Genomic DNA, 27,106 nt, shown 5'->3' on the forward strand with positions numbered 1-27,106 from the left:
TGCCCTGTGTCAGGTATCAGAGCCAAGCAGGGGGAGGAGGCTATGTCCAGTGAGAAGGCCTGAAAGCAGTGATGCTTCATTTGAAAAAAGTAAACCTAGAGCCTAGACCTTAGCACTTTTCTCAAGTAAACTATTTTCAACTAAAAGGAATCCAGATCTCAGAAATGTCTAGTTTCACGACTCAGTATGAGACAAGCTTGTAATAATTTGTGCCCAAAAGTGCTAAAGTGCTCAGAGAACCTGAGAGATAGTTGTCTAGGGGATATAGAAAATGGATTGAATGGACTTCAGATGACCCACATCTGAGAGATTTGGGGTGTTAAAAATCAATAACAGTAACAACCCATGAATATACTTTATAAGTCCACACTTTTTTCTTCTATGGAATAAGGAAAAGCCTGGACTTAGAGTAGAATATCAACTGCTGAATTAGATAGGAATGGTAAAATTGGAAAAACCATCATTTGTGAACCATCATGGAAATAATTCAGCCAATTGTCATTAATGGATACTAGTAAGTGACATTTTTATTTTAAAAATTGAGTTATTTAACATTCTTAGGATACTTACACAAATATTTATTAGTTCCAAAAGGAATGGGGAAAGAACATCTCTGAAGTGGAGAAATATGGCAGATAAGACCTAAATCAAATGAGAAAAGTTAACATCACCAGTGGGGAGGCAAATTAGATTTGTCAGTCATCTAACAGAATGCAGTGAGAAGGAGGCAGTATTTTTATGGTACCAGAACCTAACATGAGGAAATATTAAAGAAACCCAAATTGAGGGACATTTACACACACACACACACACAATTTTCAAAGTAACAAAATGATTGAAAGAGATCTAAGACATTTGATAAGCAGGTAAAGTGCAAAGATGATCCTAGATTGTACCCTTTGCTGTAAAGAACATTAACACATTGAATGAAACTACAGTGAGATCTGATTAGCTGATGGTGCCATGTTATTATACAGAAGAATCTTTATTTGTAGGGAATACATATAACATTCAGGAACTACTTTTTCTGTGATGGTTTGGGGGAAAAAGTTGTTTATATTCTTGCAGATTTTCATAAGCTTACAATTTCTTTTCAAAGAGTGAAATTTCACTCTTTGAAAAGAAAATTTAAGTTTTCATCAAGTTTATATTGTATTAATAGGATTATCTCTGAAAAGTCTTATATTGCTATAATAGTTAGCACATCTTGAACATACTTTTTTTATTTTTTTCCAGTTGTGGGGCTTGAACTCAGGGCCTGGGCACCGTCCTTGGACTTTTCTCAGGGCTAGAGCTCTACCACTTGAGCCCCAGCACCATTTTCAGCTTTTTTCTATGTATGTGGTACCTAGGAATCGAACCTAGGTCTTTGTGTATGCTAGACAAGCACTCTACCTACCACTAGGCCAAACTCCCAGCCATATATTGAACATATTTTAAAAGAGTAAATTTGTGTTAAATTTGGATAGGACTAGGAAACTGGAGACTTATGGTTACTAAGAGAATACTAAACATTGTATATATAGTGATGTTTAGGCACTATTTCTTTTTCTTTTACCTCAGCCTTGTCAGACCCAAGCAGCAGACTTTCAACTTCTCCTCCTCCCCCTGCAATTGCAGTCCCCCTGCTAGAAATGGGGTTCTCTCTCCGGCAGATTGCCAAAGCCATGGAAGCAACAGGTAGGATAAATCTGTATCTATCTGTTTAGCTAGCTAGCTAGCCACACACACACACACACACCACCACCACCACCACCACCACCACCACCACACCACATACACATATATGAATTCCTGGTGCTTGTTTGTTTGCTTGTTTTGGTGGGTCATGGGGCTTGAACTTGACCTGGGCACTGTCCCTGAACTCTTCACCTCAAGGCTACCGCCCTGCCCTTGAGCCAAACCCCACTTCCCATTTTCTGGATGTTAATTGGAGATAAGAGTCTCAGGTTCTTTTATGCCTGGACTAGCTTTGAACCTTGATCCTCAGATCTCAGTCTCCTGAATAGCTAGGATTACAGGTGTGAGCCACCATACCCAGCAAGAATTCCTGTTTTATTGAAGGCAACATGTTTGTTTTTTGTTTTTTTGTTTTTTTTGTTTTTTTTCCCAGTCCTAGGGCTTGAACTCAGAGCCCACGCACTGTCCTTGGGTTTTCTCAAGGCTACCCCTCTACCACTTGAGCCATAGAACCACTTCTGGCATTTTTCTATGTATGTGGTACTGAGGAATCAAACCCAGGGCTTTGTGCATGCTAGGCAAGCACTCTACCACTAGACCAAACTCCCAGCCTCCCAACATGTTTAAGGTCATAAATCTTGGTGAGATTTTTTATTTTGTCCAATACTGGGACTCAAACTCAGGATCTAACACATCCACTCCTTGGCAGGTGCCCTGCCAGATGAGTCACATCTCCAACCCCAACACTAGTCTGTTACAAGGCATCTGAGTACAGCACACACTCTTAAATTCAGTATCCTATTTTTCCCTGTGTATAGGTGCTCGAGGAGAAGCTGATGCTCAGAATATCACCGTTCTTGCTATGTGGATGATAGAGCACCCCGGGCATGAAGAGGAGGATGAGCCCCAGCCAGGCAGCACAGCAGACTCCAGGCATGGTGCATCCATTCTGGGCAGTGGTGGGAAGTCCAGTGATCCCTGTTACTTGCAGTCACCAGGAGATATACCATCAGCTGATGCTACTGAAATGGAAGAAGGCTTTAGTGAAAGGTAAAATTCCGGTTTCTTTATTTCTTTCGCATGTATTATAAATGCTGCCTAATAAGGCCTTGTTTATTTTCCTCATAGATGCTTCTAATGGTATATAAAGTAATAACTAGGTATATGAAAAAGTGTATATCATAGTTACAATTCTGTTTCTGTGGGAGACAAAAGTGATGCAATGCATGTTTCCTTAGAAAGAAACTCATAAGTTTTATGCAAAATTTAGCTACAAAAAGGAAACTGCGGGCCGGGAGTTTGGCCTAGTGGTTGAGTGCTTGCCTAGCATGCATGAAGACCAGGGTTTGATTCCTCGTACCACATACATAGAAAAAAGCCGGAAATGGTGCTGAGGCTCAAGTAGTAGAGCTCTAGCCTTGAGAAAGTCCAAGGATAGTGCTCAGGCCCTGAGCTCAAACCCAGGACTGGCAAAAAAAAAAAAATAGGAAACTGCAAATTGAACCAAGTTTAAAGTGAAATAAGCATGTTGATAAAACTATTTTTCCTCAAAAGTGATATAAAATAGTGTACTTTTTTTTTAGTATTAGAAATTGGTTTAATTGATATGTTTGGTTATACTCATGGCCTGGGCACTGTCCCTGAGTTTATTTTGTTCAAGACTAGCACACTACCACTTGAATCACAGTACCACTTCCGGCCTTTTCAGTTTATGTGGTACTGAGGAATTGAACCCAGAGCTTCATGCGTGCTAGGTAAGCACTCTACCACTAAGCCATATTCTTGTCCAGTAATGGATTTTTCTACCTCTTAAATTTACATTTTCACTTCTTCAAAAGTTTTAATATCTAGTATAATGTGCCTTTTTTGTGTGTGTGTGTGCTAGTCCTGGAGTTTGGGCTCAGGGCCTGAGCACTGTCCTTGGACTTTCTCAAGGCTAGAGCTCTACTGCTTGAGCCACAGCACCACTCCTGGCTTTTTTCTATGCATGTGGTACTGAGGAATCGAACCTGGGTCTTCATGCATGTGAGGCAAGCACTCTACTACTAGGATAAACTCCTGACCTAATGTGCCCTTTTTTAAAGTGTAAAAAGAATGCTGTGATTATTATACACTAAAATGAAGTATAATAAAATTCTAAAATTCTCCCTAAAATTTTTTTCTCTTTTATTACTTCTTAAGATTTTAGATCTTCAGTTTTTGTTTCATAATGGAGTCCTATGGTTACAGATTTGTGTCTTAAGTAACATCCTTTTTCTGGCAAGCTCAGATAAAGCTCATGCTTTATTTTGAAATGGATATTTCCCTGGGCAAGAATCCCAAATTATTTCAAATTTTAAATCCTTAATCGTTGTGGACTTAGCTACAGTTATATTGGATCTTATTTGAATTTTTGTTTCTTTTTTCTGGTATGTCAAGGATTGAAGCTAGGAGGTCCCTTGTTGTTAAATAAGTACTATAACAGTGCAAATCCTCAGTTCTGATCTTACTTAAATTATGAACATGAATTAAGCACCTATAGGCAAAATTTAAAAATTAGATACAATTATTGCTCAGGGCACAGTATTTGACATAACTCAGGGACTTTACAGGGGACAAAAGATATGTTTCAAAGTGTTATCATAGGCTGAGGGTATAACTCAGTAGTAAATAGTATGTTATGTTTAGTATTCAAGAGGGCCTGGGTTCAATCCCTGGTAAATTTTTTTCTACCCCCCTGCAAAAAAAAAGACATTGTCAGACCATATTCTCGATGATATTGCGGGAGGAGAAAATAGAGCCCAACCATGCCTGCCTTTCTGCCCCCTTTTCATGATTGCCTTAAAATTTTTGTGTGGTTTTCAAATTTGCATTTGTAGTCCTGATAACCTGGATCATACAGAGAATGCAGCTTCTGGAAGTGGACCACCAGCCAGAGGTCGCTCAACCGTAACAAGAAGGCACAAATTTGATTTAGCAGCTCGTACATTACTAGCAAGAGCAGGTAATTATATACTTCAAGGAGTGATGGTGCATGCTCAGTATTTAGCATAGTTATAAAAGTGCTGGCAACGTCATTGTATCAGAAAAGTACAATAATGTACCTCTGATGTACCCTGTGGACCTTAGAGCCTCACTTCAATGTAAGGCCCCTCGATAAGTAAAAATAAATTGCCTTAATACCTTAGTTTTTCTAGGATTGTAATTAAGCATGCAAAGTATAAATTATAGGACATGTATTTTCCCGACCAGAAATTGGAACATATGATTTGTCAGAACAGAATTTGAAGTTGGGAATATTAGAACATAAGTGATAATTCAGTCATTCATAGGAAGAAGGAAATGTATTTACAATAAGATGAAGAGAAACAGGGCTGGGAGTTTAGCCTAGTGGTAGAGTGCTTGCCTAGCATGCACAAAGACCCGGGTTCAATTCCTCAGTACCACATACACTGAAAAAAGCTAGAAATGGTGCTGGGGCTCAAGTGGTAAAGCTCTAGCCTTGAGAAAAGCCCAAGGACAGTGCCCAGGGTCTGAGTTCAAGGCCTAGGACTGGCAAAAAAAAAAAAATGAAGAGGAACCTGGAAGAGTTCCTTCTTCAGCAAATGTTTTTTTTTCTGTTTTCCTCTGTACCTAACATTATAAGACATTTCTTATGGATGACTGTATTTAATCTTACCAGTCAACCAGTCATACACATTTTAAAAGATAGGCAAAATTTTGAGTTATGTGGTTTGGGATCAAATAAATCAGTTAGGATAGGCTATCACATAATGTTTGTCCATTAAGAGCTGGTGAAATAGTTAAGATTTTTTTGGTCATGCAAATAAAATGCCCTTTTTTGTTTTGTTCTGAGCGGGATTATACCGCTCTGTGCAGGCTCACAGGAATCAAAGTCGAAGAGAAGGAATATCTTTGCAACAAGACCCAGGGGCGCTGTATGACTTTAATTTGGATGAGGAACTGGAAATTGATCTTGATGATGAAGCAATGGAAGCTATGTTTGGACAAGACCTGACCAGTGACAATGATATTCTGGGAATGTGGATCCCAGAGGTACTGGATTGGCCTACCTGGGTGTGTGTGACTGCAGCGGGGGCTGCTCTGACTTATTTTCCTGTCCTCCCATTCATATTGCTTACTAACAGCAGCCTTGACTAGAGCTGAAAACTCCTAAAAGCCTTAAATCTCATCCTCAGGCTTAGGGATTTAATACTCAAAGTTGCTTTAATACCTACAATTTGATAAGAAAATGTCTTCTTGCTTTCTCTTTGATTTATTGCTTCTCTCCCCAGACTAGAGAAATAGAGCCATACTGTGCTAATGTTTAGTTTTGATGTGAGTAACAGATTGAAAACAGATGGCAGGTCCCAGTAGGTGCTGCTGGGCTGTGTTAACATGGCTGCTGTGTTCATGTGTTATTTGAACGCATGTTCTTCTTCATCTTAGATTCTTTTTAATTATTGTAATGCTTTATTCTAGGAACTAGTCCCTCCTCTTCTCTCAGATCTTGGAAATACTGCCATCCAGGGACAGGGTACCATGTGGGTTTTATGTGTACATTGTTTAGCATTATATTTTTATAATATGGAGAAAAAGCTCCTAGGTGTATGCTAATACAATAAATAAATTACAGTGACTTATCTCAGAAATTCAGGAACTATATATTGTGTGACCAGATAAAGTGAAGTTCTTTTATTTTTTTCAAGTGACATTCTTTTCTTTCTTTCTTTTTCGGTTGGTCATGGGGCTTGAACTCTGGGCCTGGGTGCTGTCACTGAGCTCTTTAGCTCAACGCTAGCACTCTACCACTTGAGCCACAGTGCCACTTTCAGTTTCCTGGTAGTTAATTGAAGATATGAGTCTCCTGGACTTTAGTGCCCGGGCTGACTTTAAACTGTGATCCTCAGATCTCTGCCTCCTAAGTACCTAGAATTAAAGGGGTGAGCCACTGGATCCCAGTGTGAAGTTCATTTTTATGTAATGGTAATGAACATTTTGCAGAAATTAGTTTCATAGGACAAATTATTGTATTCTTAATTCTTTTTTTTTTTTTTTTTTGCCAGTCCTGGGCTTGAGCTCAGGGCCTGAGCACTGTCCTTGGACTTTCTCAAGGCTAGAGCTCTACCACTTGAGCCTCAGCACCACTTCTGGCTTTTTTCTATGTATGTGGTACCGAGGAATCGAACCCGGGTGTTCATGCATGCTAGGCAAGCACTTTAACCACTAGGCCAAACTCCCGGCCTGTATTCTTAATTCTTATCTCCGGATAATCAGTTTACTTCTTTTGTAACTAATGGGAGAGAAGGAAGATATAGAACTTCATATTATGTAGTCTAAATTCTGAATGGAAATTCTTTTTAGTATTAGAGTTTTAAACTTGGGACATTGTGCTTACTGGACAGGTGCTCTATCACTGAATCATGCTTCCAGTCCTTTTTTCCTTTTTTGGTGGTCCTAGCTCTTAAACTTTCATGACTTTGCTCTTGCTAAGCAGACAGATACTCAACCACCGGAGCCATACCTCCAGCCATGTTTGTTTTTGTTATTTATTTTAGAATCTCAGTTGTTTACCTGGACAAGCCTAGACTGTGATCCTTCTAAGTAGTGGGACTATAGGTATAAGCCATCCTGCCCTGCTCTACTGGTTAATTTTTATTTAAGATCTGGCTTTTTCTTGGCATGTATCTAGACCATGATCCTCCTATGTTTGGCTTCCCTGTATAATTGAGATGCCAGGCATATGCCATTATGCCCAACTTCTTCCATTAAGATGGAGTCCCTCAAACTTTTTTTATTTTTTTATTTTTTGCGCCAATCCTGGTACTTGGTGAACTCAGGGCCTGAGCATTTTCCTTGGGTTTTCTCAAGGCTAGCGCTCTACCACTTGAGCCACAGCACCACTTCTGGCTTTGTCTGTGTATGTGGTACCAAGAAATCTATCCAAAGTCTTCGTGCATGCTAAGCAGGGACTCTTATCTTTAAGCCAAACTCCCGACCCCAAGTCCCTCAAACTTCTATGCCTAGGACTACCTGTATTCAAAATCCTCCCAGTAGCTAGGATGACAGACCTGGGTCACCCAATCAGCTATTAGTTGAGGAGAAGTGTCACAGCTTTTCTGCCCAGGTTTTCCTCAGAATGAGCTTCCTGATCTCAGACTCATAAGTACTGAGGATTATAGGTGTGAGTGCATGACTGGGAAGAATATGTTTATGTACATGTTACAAATATTCTATATACGTAGACCATGTTTGAATTTTATGTTAAATTGACAATAATCACTTGACATGACATTGTTTTGCACAGCATGTTTGTGAATCTGAAGACAGAGAAGAAGTGGTGGTGTGTGAACTGTGCGAATGCAGTGTTGTCAGCTTCAATCAGCACATGAAGAGAAACCACCCAGGCTGTGGGCGCAGTGCCAATCGCCAGGGCTACCGCAGCAACGGCTCCTATGTGGATGGCTGGTTTGGTGGTGAATGTGGGAGTGGAAATCCATACTACCTGCTGTGTGGTAGCTGCAGGGAGAAGTACTTAGCCCTGAAGACCAAATCCAAGACAACAAGTTCTGAAAGGTATCTTATAATGGTGTAGACAGCTAGAATCTTTGAATGAGAACTTCTCATACTTTAAGAAAGGAGGACTGTATTTTTTGTTCTTCATGTGACTATTGTTGGACACGATGGAGCATTTCATGTAATTCATGTTCCCTACAGATTTAAGAACTTTTAAGGATCTCAGAGTCTAGGCATACAGACATGAGAGCAGGTCCTTCACTGAAATTTGGGTGCATTAGTCTTTGGACATGTTGGCAACTTGTGGTCTGAATCAGAAGAGATGTGGTCAAGTTTTTCTTTACCATTAACAATTTCTACCATATTTTGACATCTCTCTCTCTTTCTCTCTCTCTCTCTTTTTTTTTTTTTTGCCAGTCCTGGGGCTTGAACTCAGGACCTGAGCATTGTCCTTGGTCTTTCTCAAGCTATACCACTTGAGCTGCAGCACCATTTCTAGTTATTTCTATGTATGTGGTACTGAGGAATCAAAGCCGGATCTTTGTGCATGGCCTAGCATGCAAGCACTCTACCACTAGGCCCCTGACATCTAATTTTTTTTTAGGTTGAGCACATTCATTTGTGTACCTCTATGATCACACTTATTAGAGAGTCAGAGACTATGGGGAGAATGTAGTTCAAAGACAGCCCAGGCAAAAAGTTAGTGAAACCTTATTCCAACAAACAAGCCAGGTGTGGTCGATGAGGCCTGAAATCACAGTGCTGCAGGAGGCTTAGGTAGGAAGATTGCAATGAAACATGACCCTGCAAAAAAAAATGAGGCCTTATCTGAAAAATAGCTAAAGCAAAAAGGGCTAGTACATGGCTCGGGTGGTAGAGTATTTGCCTAGCAAGTGCAAGATTCTTAGTCTAAACCCTAGTAGATCAAAAATAAATAGCATGTTTTGATGAAAACCTAAATTGTTGTTTATGTGAATTTTCATGAAAATATAATCTTTTTATGCCTTTAATGTCTAGTGACGTAGGATTGTTGCCCTTATTTTCAATGATGATATTAAATCTTGAAGGTTTTCCAGACTAGAGTTTGATTCAAAAAGCTGTGAGTGATCTATAATTTTCCCAGTTGTTTGGCAAAATAGTCAGTGGTTTATAAGGCTATGTATAAATACACACATCAGTTTTTATTACACTTATCCCATAACATACTTTATTTTTTGCTGCTTCATTAATGAACTCTTAAAATATTCTAATGACTTAATTTGCATTTATGGGTACTAACTGTTTTATATAAAACCATAATGTTCTTCATGTTTGGTACAGGTACAAGGGACAAGCTCCAGATCTAATTGGCAAGCAGGACAGTGTGTATGAAGGTAGTTGTTTGTTTTGAGAGCTTCATTATTTGACATGTATTTATATATACTCCTTGCTTAACATCTGTAACTAAAATTTACCATCGTGTGTGTTTTTGTATTTATGTCTATATTAACTTGAACTGTTCCTAAAAAATTAAGGTAGTTTGATAGCAAAACTATATTTTGAAAGGGAAAAAGAAAAGGACTTTATTTCAAAGACTGACTTTTCCACAGAATGTTAATTTGTTTGCCATTCATATTACTTTAAAAACAATAAAAAGATTTATAGTTTGAATTTCTGTCCTAATAGTGAAGGGTTAAAAAAAATGAGCCATGCATTAGTTTTTTTTTGGAGTACTCACTTTCTGGAAACCATCCTCAATGATTATGAATACAGTTGAGACTCTTGGTTGGTCTCTCAGCTTATTAGTTAAAACCCTTAACATTTACTATTGCTTTCAATGGATTCTTTTACACTGATTCCTTTCCCTTAGGGTCTCATTTTGCCTCAGGAGTACAGTTTGGTCATATCTCCAGGAGATGGTGTCATAGTTCACTCTGTGGGCATGGACTTGAGTCTATGCAGTTTAGATAAATCTTACAGTAAGCATTTCTAGGGGAGCTATGCACATTTATATTCTTATGCCATATATTTATTTTTGTTAAATATAATTCTAGAAGACTGGGACATGTTAGATGTTGACGAGGATGAGAAGCTAACTGGTGAAGAAGAATTTGAATTGCTTGCTGGGCCACTTGGTTTAAATGACAGGCGCATTGTTCCAGAGCCAGTTCAGTTCCCTGACAGTGACCCACTGGGAGCATCAGTAGCAATGGTCACAGCTACCAACAGTATGGAGGAGACGCTTATGCAAATAGGTAAAGTTTATATTGACTTTCTAATCTGCTTTAATTTATCTCTTAGATCAATTAATAGTAAGAATAGTAGTTTTAGCTACTCAGGAGACAGATCTGAGGATTACAGTTCAAGGCCAACCTAGGCAGGAAAGTTCGTGAGATTCTTCCAAATAACCACCAGAAAATGGAACTGTGGGCCAAAGTAATAGAGCACTAGAAAGAGCCCAGGGACAGCACCAAAGCCCATGACAGATTAAAAAAAAATAGCATTTGTTTTTAATACTTTCAAGCTATGTAATCTCAGTTTTGATCTTTCATCTTTACAAAATATTGATGTAACAAAAGGAAGGTTTAGAAAATAAGTGTCTTGTCTGGTGCCAGTAGCTGTAATTCTAGCTATTCAGGAAGCTGAGATCTGAGGATCACAGTTCAAAGCCAGCCTGGGCACTAATGTCCGTGAGACTCTTATCTCCAGTTAATCATCAGAAAACCATAGTGGCATTGTGACTCCAGTGGTAGACTACTAGCCTTGAGCTGAAGAGCTCAGGGATATTGCGCAGGCCCAGAGTTCAAGCCCTATGACTGACCCCAAAAAAAGAAAGAAAGAAAGAAAAGTGTTTTTAAGCTTTGTGAGAGTATTTTGTGACTAAAAATTATTATGGGCTGAGAGCGTAGCCTAGTGGTAGAGTGCTTGCCTAGCATGCACAAAGACCCGGGTTCGATTCCTTGGTACCACATACACTGTGGCTCCAGTGGCAGAGTACTAGCCTTGAGCAAAAAGTGTCCAAGGGCAGTGGCCCTGAGTGAAGCTCCAGGACTGAAAAAAAAAAATTATTATGCATTTTTCCCCTTTCAGTGAGAAAATGTTTATACACTTACCATTGTTAGGAAATATAAAATTAAAAAATTATTCAATATTGGTGATTTAGTTCTTTATACTCAGCATTTTTTTAAATTACATGATCTGTATACCCATTAATATCAGTAGAGGAGACACATGAATAAAATGAACAAAAGGAAAATGTATTGATTAGATAATTTCTTTAAGAATAGGTTGCTTTTTTCACACTTTCTCTCATTTATACTGTTCTGTCTCCCTTCCCCCACCCCTCTCACCCCCCAACATTCTCTCCTGGGTTTTAAACTTAAGGCCTTGAACTTGTTGAACAGGCACTATACCACTAAGCCATGCTTTTAGTCCCTTTTTATAATGGCTGTTTTGAAGTATGGTCTCATGTCCGGCCCAGGCACACTGCCAGACCTCATTTAGGTTTCTTGTTGTTGGCTGAGATGATAGGCAGCAAACCACCATGTCCAACTTCTGTTGAGGTGGAGTCTCAAACTTTTCTACCCTGGCTGACCTTAAATCTCAGTGTTCCCAGTCTCAGTCTTCCACTGGTCAGGATTATAGGCATGACCACCAGCCACCTAGCTTCTAAGTTTCTCTTAAGGAATTTTCTGCTAGTTCCAGATGTAAAATGCATCTGTCTTCCTGCAGACTGGGATATATAATAGGAAAAACAAAATTCAGTAGTACAGATACTAAACAAAGTCCTGTTTTTCAGGTTGCCATGGCTCTGTAGAAAAGAGTTCCTCTGGGAGAGTAACACTGGGAGAGCAGGCCGCAGCCCTTGCAAATCCCCATGACCGAGTGGTGGCTTTGAGGAGAGTAACTGCTGCTGCTCAGGTTCTTCTGGCTAGAACCATGGTCATGAGAGCACTGTCTCTTCTGTCAGTCAGGTAAATGTTACTTTATGTCAGCTGATGCTGAGATAGCTTCTAGGAGTCCAAAGTATGGACAGGTTAGAAAGCATTTTCAAAACTTGACTATATACTGATGAATGGAAGGTGTTGGACAGCCAGGTACTAGTGGTTTACACCTGTAATCCTAGCTACTCTGAGATCTGAGGATCATGGTTCAAAGCCAGCCTGAGCAGGAAAGTCCATGTGATTCTTATTAACCAATTAATAACAATTAACCACCAGAAAATAGGAGTGGCACTGTGGTCAGGGGATAAAGCATTAGCCTTCAGTTGAAGAGTTCAGTGACAGTGCCCAGGCCTAAAGTTCAAGCTTCACACCGACCAAAAAAAAAAAGAAAGAAAGCTGTTGGACATAGTCATCATTATGCTCATTCATTCAGTCAATCATGCATTTAATACTTAGCTCTATTTAGGTAAGAATTAATGCCAATATAGAAGTTTAGTAATTTACATATTCTTTTCATTATTATTACTTGAAATTGAAAACTAAAACTCTTGCCCCAGTTTGTGGCAGATAAAAATTAAAGATTACATGAGTACTTCTGGAGAATTAACCAAGTCTATAGCCAATCCATTCATGAGTTATCCATGTTCATAGTATAAAATGTAATATTAAGATATGGTTGCACATACCTGTAATTCCAGCATTCAGGAAGCTTAGAAGAATCTTAGCTTCTAGGCCAGTAAAATCATTGCATATAAAAGTACCCTGAATGAAAAACATAAAACTTAGGCTGGGCACAGTGGCTCACACCTGTAGTCCTAGCTACTCAGGAGGCTGAGATCTGAGGATCAAGATTCAAAGCATGAGCACTAAAGACCGTGGGACTCTTATCTCCAATTAGCCACTAGAAAACCGGAAGTGGCACTGTGGCTCAAGGGGTAGGGTGGTAGCCTTGAGCTGAAGAGCTCAGGGACAGTGCCCAGACCCAGAGCCCAAGCCCCACAACTGACAAAACACACACACAAAATATACTTAGGATTGTATAATATTGTAGTATTAGTTCAAGAATAGACAAAGAGGATAGAGGAGAAAAGCAGAGTTCATTGTGACCCGTGTGTGTGGGGGGGGGTGTGGGTGTGTATGTGGTTAATTTATAGTTTGATTCAAGATAGTAGTTTACACTTCAGAGAAATAGGGAAAGGAACATGACATTATTTTACTTCAGTTAGATGTATGCACCAACATTCTGGCTTTGCATAATATTCTTGTTGTTTACTAAGACATGAATGACTAGAGATTGAACAGTTTTCATTTGATCTGATTGATGCTATAGATGGCATCTGGGGTTCTAAACAGTCCCATAAGAAATCTGTGTTATCTATCTGAAGTATTTTCCTTTGCCGGCAGTGGTTCCAGTTGTAGCCTGGCTGCTGGTCTTGAGTCTTTGGGTCTAACAGATATCCGGACACTAGTTCGGTTAATGTGTCTGGCCGCAGCAGGAAGAGCTGGCCTCTCCACCACCCCTTCTGCTGCAGCAAGTGCTTCTGAACGCGCACGAGGCGGTCATAGCAAGGCCAGCAAGCCCATTTCTTGCCTGGCCTATCTGAGCACAGCAGTGGGCTGTCTGGCATCAAACACTCCTAGTGCGGCAAAGCTGCTGGTGCAGTTATGTACACAGGTAAGCTAGCCTCAGGGCATGCCTCCTGTGTCACTTATTTCCCACTTCTTCTTGAAGAACCTTTTGAAACAAAATATGTTGTCCCAAATTGATGTGTGAAAAGTAAATTGTGTGTTCTAATTGCCTCTTCAGAACTTGATTTCTGCTGCAACAGGTGTAAATCTAACCACAGTTGACGATCCAATTCAACGCAAGTTTCTACCCAGCTTTCTCCGAGGAATTGCTGAAGAAAATAAGCTTGTAACTTCCCCCAACTTTGTTGTAACTCAGGCACTTGTAGCATTACTAGCAGACAAAGGAGCTAAACTGAGACCTAACTATGATAAGTCTGAAGTAGAAAAGAAAGGTAGGTTTTATACCACTTAAATGTAGTCTTCTAGTTGACTTGATTCAAGTTTTAAGAGATGTTTTTGCATTGTTACATTTTAATAGTTATATAACATATAAACTTAACTAAGTTTAGAACATGAAAGAACCACATAGATACTGTTTTCAGTATATATAGCAACAAGTATTAGAAAATGTAGGTCAGAGCCAGTGGCTCAATCCTGTAATCCCAGCTACTCAGGAGGCTGAGATCTGAGGGTCATGGTTCAAAGCCTGCCTGAGCAGGAAAGTCTGTGAGACTCTTATCTGTAATTAACCACCAAAAAAACTGGAAATGGTGCTGTGGCTCAAAGTGGTAGAGCGCTAGCCTTGAGGTGAAGAGCTCAGGGACAGCACCCAGGCCTAGAGTTTGAGCCCTACAACTGACCAAAAAAAGAATAAAAGACCAAATTAGCCAGCCCTGACGGCTCACACCTTTCATCCTTGCTACTCAGGAGGCTGGGATCTAAGGATCATGGATCAAAGCTAGCCCAGATAGAAAAATGGCTAATGAGACTTGTATCTCCAATAAACCAGCAAAAAGCTGGAAGTGGAGGTATTGCTCAGTGGTAGAGCACAAGCTATGAATGTAAAAGCCAAGCAAGAGTAAAAAAAAAAAAGCCAAGCAAGAGTGCAGAGGCCCTGAGTTCAAATCATAGAACTGACATACATATACAAAAGAGAGAGAGGGAGAAAGAAAAGAAAGAAAATGTATCAAATTAATGTAGATTTGATCATTAGATAATCCTAATTGGAGTTCTTTAATAAAATTTAGATAAAGATAGTATTATAAGATTATAGAACTTTAAAAGAATACTCAATCACCAAGGTACCTCCTACAGAGGTACCAGAGGGAGAAAATGGTAACCAGTTGCTATTTGATTCTTAAAAACCAAAATCACAATAACAGGAACAAAAAATAAATACCATTTAATTATTGATACATTCAGTGATGTTTCCAATTCCATAATAGCATAATAATCAAGTAAGCTGGTGTTGACAGGATCCTTCATTGTATATTGTATGTCATTATCAAGTTAATAAGCTTTTCTGTAACTATTAATAGAACAGAATGATGGTTTTAAAGAAGACAGAGTAGGGGCTGGGAGCATGGCCTAGTGGTAGGGTGCTTGCCTAGCATGCATGAAGCCCTAGGTTCCATTCCTTGGTACCACATACACAAGAAAAGCCATAAGTGGCTTTAGAGCACTAGCCTTGATCAAAGAGTATCCAAGGACAGTGCTCAGGCCCTGAGTTCAAGCCACAGGACTGGGGGGCGGGGGGAAGTAGAGGGGAAAATACTTAGTGACAAATGTTACATAAGTCCTTGCCTAATAATTAATGAAATTACAATTAGAATGTATGACTTACATACAGTCTAGCAGGAAACTGGACACTGGTGGCTCATGCCTGTAATCCTCTATTCAGGAGGCTGAGATCTAAGGATGATGGTTCGAAGCTAGCCTGGACACGAAAGTCCATAACAATTACCAAAAAGCCAGAAGTAGAGCTGTGGCTCAAGTGGATAGAGTGCTATCCTTGAGCACAAACATTCATGGATAGACCCTAGGCTCTGAATTCAAGCCCAGTTCAGATAAAAAAGTAATTTAAAAAAGCACTACTCTCCACCCTTCTCTTTATTAAGACCATGGAGACAAGAGAGATGGGTTTTTGGACCCTCACTTAGTTCTTTGTTAAGATCCTCTTGTTTGTTGGTGCTGAGGATTGAAGTCAGGACCTTGTACATGTATGTACACTACCACTGAACTATATGCCCAGTCTCAAGATCCTTGAACAGCAAAAGTAACACTGAATTCATTACTTACAAAACTGTTGTAACCCCTCTGAACATCACCTTTACAATAAAAAAAGTAAAGCTGATATTCTTATAGCCATGCTCCCTTTGCCCAGACCTTATAATTATTTCTATTCAGAGCAAAGAATGTTTATTGATGTATAATAAAATATTCATTTATGACAAATCAGATTTATTATACAGTTTGATGCAGATAAATGTTGTATGTATATTTTAGTAATATGGTTACTTGAAAATAGTTAATTCTTAGAAGAAATGGGCTAACCCATTTTTCTCTGTTCATCACTACCAACTCTCACCTGGGCATCATTTCATTGTTTTGTTTAAGCAGGTTTAATTGCCCAATTGTATGCCCATCCTTCCTATGATCCTTCTGCTGTAGGGCCTCTGGAGCTGGCTAATGCCCTGGCAGCCTGCTGCCTCTCCTCCAGGCTGTCTTCACAGCATAGGCAATGGGCCGCTCAACAGCTTGTGCGCACTCTTGCTGCACACGACCGTGACAACCAAACAGCTCCACAAACACTTGCTGATATGGGAGGAGATCTCAGGAAATGCTCCTTTATCAAGTTGGAGGCCCATCAGAACAGAGTATGTATTTTGAGTACAAAGGGCATTTTGTCTTACTTATGTAAGATAAAAGAGTCTTTGAATAGCTTAAAAGTCTTGGTCTCTTTCTCCCTCTGTATTTCTTTCACTAATGGTTCTCTCTCTCTTTTTCAAGATTTTTCCCAGTAGTTACCAACTGTACTTCCTCTGTAGATATAAGTATACAAATAGAATGAGAAGGAAATATAGGGGAAATAAAAATATAGCTTCAGAAAAAATGAAGCATTGACTGCACAACTGGAAAACTAATTGGCCTATTAACTCACTGGGCCTATTGAATGGTGATTAAGTATGCTTCAGGAGTGAAGACTGAACTGAATTATTTAAGCATCTTTAAAATTATTGCGTAATTTATGTTATTCTAAAACATGTAAATATTTTAAAATATTGAACTAAAAATTTAGTGGTTTGAATAATTCAAAGGCATTTGGCATGGTACTTTAAAGCAAAAACAGATATATTGTAAGACACTAAGCAATAAATGACCTGTTCCATGGATATTTTTCTTTTATAGTTTCATGGTTAGAATCTTTTTAATTTAATAGAATTTTTGAAATGGTATTATCACTTAAGCAATATTCAAGAAGTTTTTTATTTAACTATTTTTAAAATCCTCTAGGTAATGACATGCGTTTGGTGTAATAAAAAAGGTCTCTTGGCTACAAGTGGCAATGATGGCACCATCCGTGTGTGGAATGTTACCAAGAAGCAATATTCATTGCAACAAACCTGTGTGTTCAACAGACTGTGAGTGCAGCATCACTTATGTAACATTTAAGTGTATAGTAAACTAAACATGCCTTATCTTTGTTGTATTACTATTTGCCACTCACTTTTTAAGACTTTTAGAATACAATTACTGAATGTATATGTTTTTAACTTTCGAGGGTAGTAATTTGGAAAATAGAATTTATTTTCTTCAGTGGTACTGGTGTTCAGACTCAAAGCTTTATACTTGCTAGGCAGGCTCAATGCTGACCTTTACCTGTAGCCTCCCCCCACCCCCACCCCCACCCCCGCCCCTTCAGGGCCTAGGTGTTATCCCTTATAGCCACTTTGTACTCAAGGCTAGCACTCTACCACTTAGCCAGAGCACCACATCTAGCTTTTTCTGAGTAGTTTAAGAGGCTCATGGACTTTTCTGCCCAAGCTGGCTTCAAACCACAATCCTCAGATCTCAGTCTCTTGAGTTAGCTAGGATTACAGGTCTGTGAGCCACTGTACCTGGCTCCTCTAGCATATTTTTTTTTTGTGCTGTATTTTTTGTTTGTTTTGTACTGAGAATGGGGCTTGACCTCAGGACTGCAAGCTCTTGCTGGATGTTTTTGTTCATGACTGGTACTCTACCATTTGAGCTGTACCTCCTGTACTGGCTTTTTTGCTGGTTAATTGTAGATACAATTTGGCTAGATTTCAATAGTGATTTTCCAGATCTGAACCTCCTGAGTAGCTAGGATAAGCATAAGCTACTGGAACTCAGCTTTCATTGCTTATTTTTGAGATATTGCTTAAGTCTTACTTTTTTCCTAGCCCATACATGGATGATGATTCTTCTATTTTGTATTTCCCACTATGGCTAACATGACAGGTACATGCTATTATATCCAGCTTCTTTTGTTGAGATGGTTAAAATAATAATGTTATGATCTTTTTGCCCATGCTGTCCTCCAGACTGCATCCCTCCCAATCTTAGCCTTATATGTAACTAGAATAATAGGTGTATAACACCATGCCTTGTTATTGGTTGAAAATGAGGCTTGCAAACTTTTTATCCAGATTGGCTTTAAACTGCAATCCTTCCAATCTCAGCAATCCTCCCAAATCTTAGCCTCCTGCTTACCTAGGCTTTCAGGAATGAGCCACTATGTTATGCTAGAAAATATAATTTAGGGCCTGGAGTTTGGCCTAGTGATTTAAGTGCTTGCCTAGCATGCACGAAGACCCGGGTTCGATTCCTTGATACCACATATATATAGAAAAGGCCGGAAGTGGTGCTGAGGCTCAAGTGGTAGAGTTCTAGCCTTGAGAAAGTCCAAGGACAGTGCTCAGGCCCTGAGCTCAAGCCCAGGACTGGCAAAAAAAAAAAAAAGAAAAGAAAAAAGAAAATATAATTTAAACCACCTGTATTTGGACTTAATCAGAATTGAGCAGAAGTGGGGCCAGGAGGTTGGCCTAGTGGTGTGGCTCAAGTGGTAGAGCTCTAGCCTTTAAAAGCCCAAGGTCAGTGCTCAGGCCCTCAGTTCAAGTCCTGAGGTTGGCAAAATATAATAATAATAATAATAATAATAATAAGAAGAAGAAGAAGAAGAAGAAGAAGAAGAAGAAGAATTGATTAGAGGTACTAGCAAATAAATGTTCAATTATATAGAAAAGCAAGTAAATTTTGCATTAGTCTTCATGACTTGTTTGGAAATTACTATTTAGAAATTCAAGTAATTACATTGCTTTCTGAATCACAGTGATACATTTTAAAACAAATATAGCCAACAGTAAATATTTCTTTCCTGAGGATTTCTTAGACATTAGGCAAACCGAAATCAGTATACTCTGACAATAACCATGTATACAATCCATAAAAATTTGAATGCCTTTGCTAACAAATTATGTATTAGATGATTAACAAAGTTGTTTTTAATTTGATAATAACACACAGTATATAATGAAAGATCCAAGAATAGCCTCTAAGTATCATTTTATACTTCCACATTTTTTTACATGGTGAAATAAAACAAATCTGTAATTGTCAAATACTGCTAGCTGAGCTTTTGAAAGGTATTTTTTTTTAAGGTTTAGGGTTTGGCTTAATTTTGAGTAATGGGGATACAAATTCCATATGTGTCTATTCTAGGGAAGGAGATGCTGAAGAAAGCCTTGGGTCACCCAGTGATCCAAGCTTCTCACCTGTTTCTTGGAGTATCAGTGGCAAATACCTAGCTGGGGCTTTGGAAAAGATGGTTAATATCTGGCAAGTTAACGGTAAGAGTTATGAGAATACTAATAATTTCAGTGGGTACTTTCACATCTTTCTTTTAGCCTTCTGACCCATACAAAACTATTTATTTTGGAATTCATGAAATATTCAATAGTTGTGAAAAAGTCTTTGCATATTATGGCTTAAATTAGAGAAAAATCCTTATTTCATGGCCTTTATTTCTAGGAATTTTTGCTAACCTAGTAACTATAAGCTAAAAATTCTTTTTATATACCACTAAGATAGTGGCCATTGGACTTTAAGCTATGTAATCCTTTGAATTACTTGAACTATCTCTGTGTTTGTTTCATAGATACAAATTCTTGTTGGTTTGTTATTTCCTTCTCTGGAAAAAGTTTTTATTGTGTTCTTAAGCTTATTAGTGTTTTGTTCACTTACATCTATCCTAAATTGTAGGTAAATTATACATATTAATTGGATTTCCACTAATTACAAAAAAAGGACTTATGTGTTTGATATTTGGCACTAAGAATTTTCCTTTACTTTGTTTTCTGTAAAACTATTATTTTGTCTTATTAATAGTGGAAAAGCTTAGTAGCTTGTTAATAACATGTATATAATGAAGGATCCTGTCATCAACAGCTAATTGGTTTCTATGCCATTATGGAATTAAAAACTTCATTGGATGTATTAGTAATTAAATGATGTTTACTTTTTGTTGTTCTTTTTGTGTTTGTTCTGAAGAATTAAGTAGCAACTGGTTGCCATTTTCTCCCTTTGTAGGAGGAAAAGGATTAGTAGATATCCAGCCTCACTGGGTGTCTGCCCTGGCTTGGCCAGAAGAGGGTCCAGCAGCAGCCTGGTCAGGAGAGTGTGCAGAGTTACTACTGGTGGGGAGGATGGATGGGTCTGTAGGACTGATTGAAGTTGTTGATGCTTCCACCATGCACCGGCGAGAACTGGAGCACTGCTACCGAAAGGACGGTAAATAACCACGCCAGTGTCTAAAACCACATTGACATAAAGGTTGTTTGCCTCTTGGTTTCACAAATATTCTTGACTTTGTTTTCTACTTGTTGCTGAAGTGAAAGCTATTTCTATTCTAAATCCTACCATACCTCTTAGCGCAAGTGAGATTTCATATTACCATAACCTGTTAGTTATTCATCCTTTTTGTAAAAGACTTCACATTTATAGCAGGCTTCAAATTTCTCTTGAAAGTTATAACTGTATAAGAGGAAAAAATGGTAATAGCACTAATAAGAGATGAAATTGTTAGTGAATGAGTACAATGGAGAAAGGGGAATGATGGAGAATTCCTGCTCTGAAAAGAAATAGTAAAAAGTCTGCTTATACGTATTTTCTCATTATGTACCTTTGACTAGAAAGGCATCTTGGTAATTTTTGTTAGTAGGGTAATTGGGAGAGTAGGATAATTAAAAGTATCTGCTTATCTGGCAGTCTTTGACAGAATAAAAGAGTTGTTTTTTTTTTTTAAAACTACTCAGCTGAGTAGTTGTATTTTACTTCTTTCCTAGCCTTTCATGGTTGCATATGCTTAAATATTCAGCAAAGATGAATAAAAATGGCTAGGACAGACAATTGCAGTAGACTTTGAAAACATACTTGAATAAGCAGGGGCAATATTGGAATATTCTGTGACCATGGGGTTATTTCACTTCTCTTTGTTTTGCTTTGTCTGTTGTAGGGCTTGAACTTAGGACCTGGGCACTGACCCTAAGCTCTTTTGATCAAGGCACTCTACCACTTTGAGCTATAGCTCCTCAACTACTGTTTTTTGAGTGATTAACTGGAGATAAGAGTTTCAGGGACACTTTTCTATTCTAGCTGGCTTCAAACCATGATCCTCATATCTCAGCTTCCTGAGTAGCTAGGATTACAGGTGTGAGCCACCAGTTTCATTTCTCCATTTATTAGATTTTTTCCAAAAGGAAAGAACCTGAGACAGTGACTTATATTCAAATTGATGAACTCAGTATGCTGTCTCTCTTTTTAATCTCCGCCTGAAAGGGCGGGGGATGTGGTAGGGTAATTGCCTAGCATACACAAGGCCTAGAGTTTAGTCCCCAGTACTGCAATGCAAAACCAAACAAAAACAGTATGAATATAAATGAAAGATTTAAAAGATGTAGTCTTGTCACTTATAAATGACTTGAAAAAAAGTAAGCTTAATCTCTGCAAGCCTACATTTTGTGGATTTCATTAAAAAGCTCTGGGAAAACCAAACTCACAGTGGTAGCTGTAGCATGTATTTGTTTCCAAGGCTGTCTTTTAAGTCAGATAACAAATTTGCTTCTCCCCTCCCCCCCTGTCATTTATATCTTATTAGTATCTGTTACTTGCATTGCTTGGTTCAGTGAAGACAGACCATTTGCTGTGGGATATTTTGATGGAAAATTGTTAATGGGATCCAAGGAACCTCTTGAGAAGGGAGGCATTGTTCTAATTGATGCACATAAGGTAAATACCACTTCACAAATGTGTCTATTTTCTTTATTATAATATTATTCGATACCAGTCTCTTTAAATTTTTAACATAAATCACAAATTGATATTCCATTGTTATATAGTCTTTGGGCTATGTGCACACATGCATCAAGCCACTGAAAGAAGTGAAATGAGACAGTGACATGAGAATGCCCTAGGAACACTCCTCATTCAGATGCCTCAATTAATAGCCAAATATTCCATTCCAGAAGGTGGATCCTATACCCTAAAAACAGGTCACCAATTCATGTTATGGGGATACCTATGCAGGTAATATACAGGCATTAAACCAGGAGATGAAAGATGTGGAAAGAGGATTTAAAAGTAGCAGAAAAGAGGCCAGGAATTTGGCCTAGTGGTAGAGTGCTTGCTTAGCATGCACGAAGACCCTGAGTTCAATTCCTTGGTACCACACACACACATATATATGTGCTGTGGCTCAAGTGGCAGAACGCTAGCTTTGAGAAAGCCCACAGACAGTGCTCAGGCCCTGAGTACAAGCCAAGGATTGGCCAAAAAAAAAAAAAATTTAGCATAAAAGCAGTGATCATATATAAACCATGTCCTAGATATATAAGCCATGTCCTAGATTTTTCTCACTTGGTGTGAGGAGATCTTTGTACATTTTTTAAGGTTTTTATTTTTTGCTGTGCTAATTACTGTCAATAAAATGGCTTCATAAATGCACATACACATGAATGGTAACATAACCCCCCCCAACAGTGAGAATTTCAATACTCATTCAACTTGCCATATATTGAGGCATCAGTGGAAATAAATATACATAATGTAGACTGTATTAGAGGATAAGTTGGTTTAATGATTGGGAATTATATGGCAATAACTAATTCATATAAAACATTGATTTCAAAAAAATTGAATTATAGAAGTATAAGTTATTATAATATAAAGAATTTATTTATGAAGGAAACCTCACTTTGTTTCCCTCCTCTCACTCCCATTTTAAGGAGACTCTTGTTAGTATGAAATGGGACCCCACAGGTCATATTCTGATGACATGTGCCAAAGAAGAAACTGTGAAACTCTGGGGGCCTGTTTCAGGATGCTGGCACTGTCTACACTCACTCTGCCATCCGTCCATTGTAAATGGCATCGCCTGGTGCAGCTTGCCTGGAAAAGGATCCAAATTACAGTTACTACTGGCTACGTATGTTAATACATTTTTGCCTTGACTTTCATATTCATAGAGACTTCCTCGCATTAAAAGTGGCTTTTCAGTAATCTCAGATCATTTATTGCCAGCTACTATTTGTAGGCTATGTAATATCATAAGATTACCTCAGAGAGCAGTTTTCCCATGTGAAGCTTGGTAGGTAATCTCCTTATGTGACTTTTTTTTAAGTGGCTGTCAGAGTGGCTTAGTATGTGTTTGGCGTATTCCACAAGATATCTCACAGAGCAGCATGACCAGCTCAGAAGGATGGTGGGACCAGGAATCAAGTTGTCAGGTAAAGTTCTAGTGTTTGGAAGACCCTATCTGAAACCATAAATAGATAAAATAATACAAGTTTTCCAAGTCAGGAGTCAGAAGATGTGAAGACCAAAGATAAAAGCAAAAACTAAGGCGCAGATGTTTTATATAAAGGGCAGAGCTGCCACAGAGTTAATTGGTACCCCCTAGAACTGAGAGCCTACTATTAATAGAGTTTCTATAATTTCTTATTTTTTAATACTCAGGTTTAAACCCAAGGCCTTGTACTTGGTAGGCAAGCACTGTAATATATGAACCTCACTTCCAGCCTCGTTTGCTATAGTTTCTTTTTCAGATACTATCTTGCATTTTTTTAGATAGCTGAGGTTACAGAAATATGTTTACTATTCTCAAATTGCTTTTTGTTTGTTTTTGTTTTTTGTCAATCATGGGGCTTGAACTCAGGGCCTGAGCACTGTCCTTGGGCTTTCTCAAGGCTAGAGCTCTACCACTTGAGTCACTGCACCACTTCCAGCTTTTCTATATATGTGGTACCAAGGAAATGAACCAGGGTCTTCATGCATGCTAGGCAAGCACTCTACCACTAGGCCAAACTCCTAGCCCACAACTTAGTTTTTGAGAAAGAGTCTGACTTTTTTTTTTACCTAGGTTGGCCCTTTGAACCATGGTCCTCTTAATCTCTGCCTCTTGGGGAGCTGGTATTATAGGCATGAAACACCATACACCGCTCCTCACTTGTTATTATAGAAATAAAATCTCCCAGGCTGGGCATGATGCCTCATGCCTGTAATCCTAGCTACTCAGAAGACTGAGACCTAAGGATCGAGGTTCAAAGCCAACTTGGGCACTAAAGTCCATAAGACTCTTATCTCCAGTTAACCACCAGAAAACCAAAAGTGGCGCTATGGCTCAAGGGGTAGGGTGGTAGCCTTGAGCTGCAGAGCTCCAGGTCAATGCCTAGGCCCACAGGTCAAGTCCCACAACTGACCAGTTGGGGCCAGGAGTTTGGCCTAGTGGTAGAGTTCTTGTATACGAGACCCAGGTTCATTCCTCAGTACCACATACATAGAAAAAAGCCCGAAGTGGTGCGGTGGTAGAGTGGTAGAGTTCTAGCCTTGGGAAAGCCCAAGGCCCTGATCAAGGCCAAGGCCTGGCAAAAATAAATAAATAAAACCTACCAATTATAGAAAATGGCACACCATTTTAAATTGAGACACTGTCCACTTTCTTTGCACTCTATTGCTCTTCTTTTTGTCCATGGTACAAATTTCCAATATCAGTGGTTGAATTTTTACATTTTAGCTTTAAATAAATTTCCTTTATATTCCCCAATAGTGAATGTCATGTGGTGACTACACAAATAGGTTCTTCTATTAGCTGAAGGTTCTGTCTGTAACATTGTGTCTGTAACAAGGTGAGTACTCAGGCTTCTCATGGGGGCTACTCCCTAGGCCATAGAGCAAAGCAGACTATCTGCAGTGCTCCAGTGTTACCATCTTGTACTACTTTCCTCCTATGATCAACCTGGCCATTCCGCTTCCTCTTTACTCTTTCCCTGACCTTAAGCTCCCTTTTCCTTCTGGTTATAACAGTCCTGTAGTCATTCATTTAAAGACCATAAAGGTTACTTCTTCCAAAGATATTTGTATCTGAGGGATACTGGAAATTTGAAGTGTAGTCATTTCTGTGATTTTAGCAGAAAGTTAGTTTAGTAATGTATCAGAAAGGGTGAAACAACAGATTTATCCTGTCACACTAGCTAACCTTTATGAGAGAAGGAATCTCTTCCCAGACACCTAACATTAGAGTACTAAAATGCAGTATTTCTAAATTACTTGTAAGTCTTGAACCAATAAATTGCTCTAGCTTTGTTTTTGTTTTTGTTTTTGTTTTTTTTTGTTGGTTGTGGGACTTGAACTCTAGGCCTAGGCATTGTCCCTGAGCTCTTCAGCTCAAGGCTACTGCCCTACTCTTTGTGCCACAGCCCCACTTCTGGTGGTTAATTGGAGATAAGAGTCTCATGATCTTTAGTGCCCAGGCTGGCTTTCAGACCATAATCATCAGATCTCAGCCTCCTGAGTAGCTAAGATTATAGGTATAAGCCACTGTACCCCCTTTGCTCTAGTTTTAATACATGTTAAAAACAATGAATTGCAGGATGGCTACAGGAAATCGGCAGGTGTCAAATGTGTTTATCAGCTACGGGGACATATCACTCCTGTTCGGACTGTAGCCTTCAGTTCTGATGGATTGGCCCTGGTTTCTGGTGGACTTGGAGGACTTATGAACATTTGGTCTTTAAAGGTAAGAGCAGAGCTTATGTATTTTTTTAAAAAATACTTTTTTTTGCTAGTTCTGGGTCTTGAACTCAGGACCTGTCTCTGAGCTTCTTTTGTTCAAGGCTAGCATTCTATCACTTGAGTCACAGTACTGCTTCATCTTTTTCTGTTTATGTGGTACTGAGGAATTGAACTCAGAGCTTCATGCATGTTGGGCAAGCACTCTACCCTTAAGTCACATTCCCAGCCCCTCAGTTTAAAAAAAAAAAAATTAAACTTTTTTTTGTGTGTGCTGGCTTTAACTCAGGATCTGGGCTGGCTCTGTCCCTGATTTTTTGTGCTAAAGGCTAGCACTCTACCACTGGAATTACACCTTCACTTCTAGCTTTTTAGTGGTTAATTGGAGATAAAAATCTCATAGATTTTCTTGCCTGAGCTGGCTTCAAACTGTGATTCTCAGATCTCAGCCTCCTGAATAGCTATGTTTACCAACATGCCACCAGCCATGGCTTTTATTTGTATGTCAAAAATACATTAACTGAAATATATTATGATAAGTTATCCCATCATGGGAATATTTTATGGAATAATATATTGAAGAAGCTCTTTAACAATCCTCTGCCCTATGAGGAAAAAAAGAATATTCTTACTGATAATAACTGAGGTTATCTAAACATCAGAAAATTGAATAGTAGGTAAATAGTTGGCATTGTTGGATAAGCTAAAGTATAGATTTTAAAATACTTTTTGTGACTGTAAAGTACAACCATTATGTGACATTATTCAAAAAGAAATGTAGGGCTGGGAATTTGGCCTAGTGATAAGAGTGCATGCGTAGCATGCAGGAAGACCCGGATTTGATTCCTTGGTACCACATACATAGAAAAAAGCTGGAAGTGGTACTGTGGCTCAAGTGGTAGAGCTCTCGCCTTGAGAAAGCCCAAGGACAGTGCTCAGGCCCGGAGTTCAGTCCCCATGACTGACCAAAAAAAAAAAAAGAAAAGAAAAATGTATTCCTTACTCACTTACGTAACTATAACCCCTCTGTATATCACCTTTACAATAACAATAAATTAAAAAAAATATTCTATTAAAGAAATTTTTCCCACTAAGAAAAGAATAAACATTCAATATGAATGATACCTGAATGTTCTGTAATGATAATTGTTGATAAGTGTATGTCCTTTTAGGATGGCTCTGTCTTGCAAACTGTTGTCATAGGCTCCGGGGCCATTCAAACCACAGTGTGGATCCCAGAAGTTGGTGTGGCTGCTTGCTCAAATAGATCAAAGGTAAAGTTACAGTTATATTAACCCATAAAATGTAAGCTATACGCCATTTTAGAAATCACAGTCTAAGCACCTCACTCCACA

General features: G+C 38.8%; 1 protein-coding gene across 11 annotated transcripts in view; it reads left to right on the forward strand.

Annotated features, from left to right (window-relative positions):
* Nucleotides 1-27,106, forward strand: part of Herc1 (HECT and RLD domain containing E3 ubiquitin protein ligase family member 1) — a 183,000-nt gene that overhangs the window by 130,140 nt on the left and 25,754 nt on the right. For 6 of the 11 annotated variants that reach the window (XM_090358216.1, XM_090358217.1, XM_090358215.1 and 3 more), the window contains 19 exons: nt 1,564-1,680; nt 2,499-2,730; nt 4,539-4,663; nt 5,516-5,736; nt 7,967-8,235; nt 9,496-9,548; nt 10,209-10,409; nt 11,954-12,128; nt 13,503-13,773; nt 13,906-14,119; nt 16,287-16,543; nt 17,181-17,308; nt 19,410-19,537; nt 20,277-20,477; nt 21,844-21,974; nt 22,970-23,169; nt 23,365-23,470; nt 25,612-25,758; nt 26,924-27,025. In XM_090358216.1, the coding sequence (XP_090214342.1) occupies nt 1,564-1,680; nt 2,499-2,730; nt 4,539-4,663; nt 5,516-5,736; nt 7,967-8,235; nt 9,496-9,548; nt 10,209-10,409; nt 11,954-12,128; nt 13,503-13,773; nt 13,906-14,119; nt 16,287-16,543; nt 17,181-17,308; nt 19,410-19,537; nt 20,277-20,477; nt 21,844-21,974; nt 22,970-23,169; nt 23,365-23,470; nt 25,612-25,758; nt 26,924-27,025 (3,278 nt within the window). The remainder of the gene's footprint in view (nt 1-1,563; nt 1,681-2,498; nt 2,731-4,538; nt 4,664-5,515; nt 5,737-7,966; nt 8,236-9,495; nt 9,549-10,208; nt 10,410-11,953; nt 12,129-13,502; nt 13,774-13,905; nt 14,120-16,286; nt 16,544-17,180; nt 17,309-19,409; nt 19,538-20,276; nt 20,478-21,843; nt 21,975-22,969; nt 23,170-23,364; nt 23,471-25,611; nt 25,759-26,923; nt 27,026-27,106) is intronic. The other 5 variants (XM_090358224.1, XM_090358225.1, XM_090358219.1 and 2 more) reach the window with 4 other exon arrangements.

The sequence above is a fragment of the Megascapheus bottae genome, chromosome 25, assembly GCF_031878675.1.
Source record: "Megascapheus bottae isolate mThoBot1 chromosome 25, mThoBot2.hap1, whole genome shotgun sequence".
Classification (NCBI taxonomy): Eukaryota; Metazoa; Chordata; class Mammalia; order Rodentia; family Geomyidae; genus Megascapheus; species Megascapheus bottae.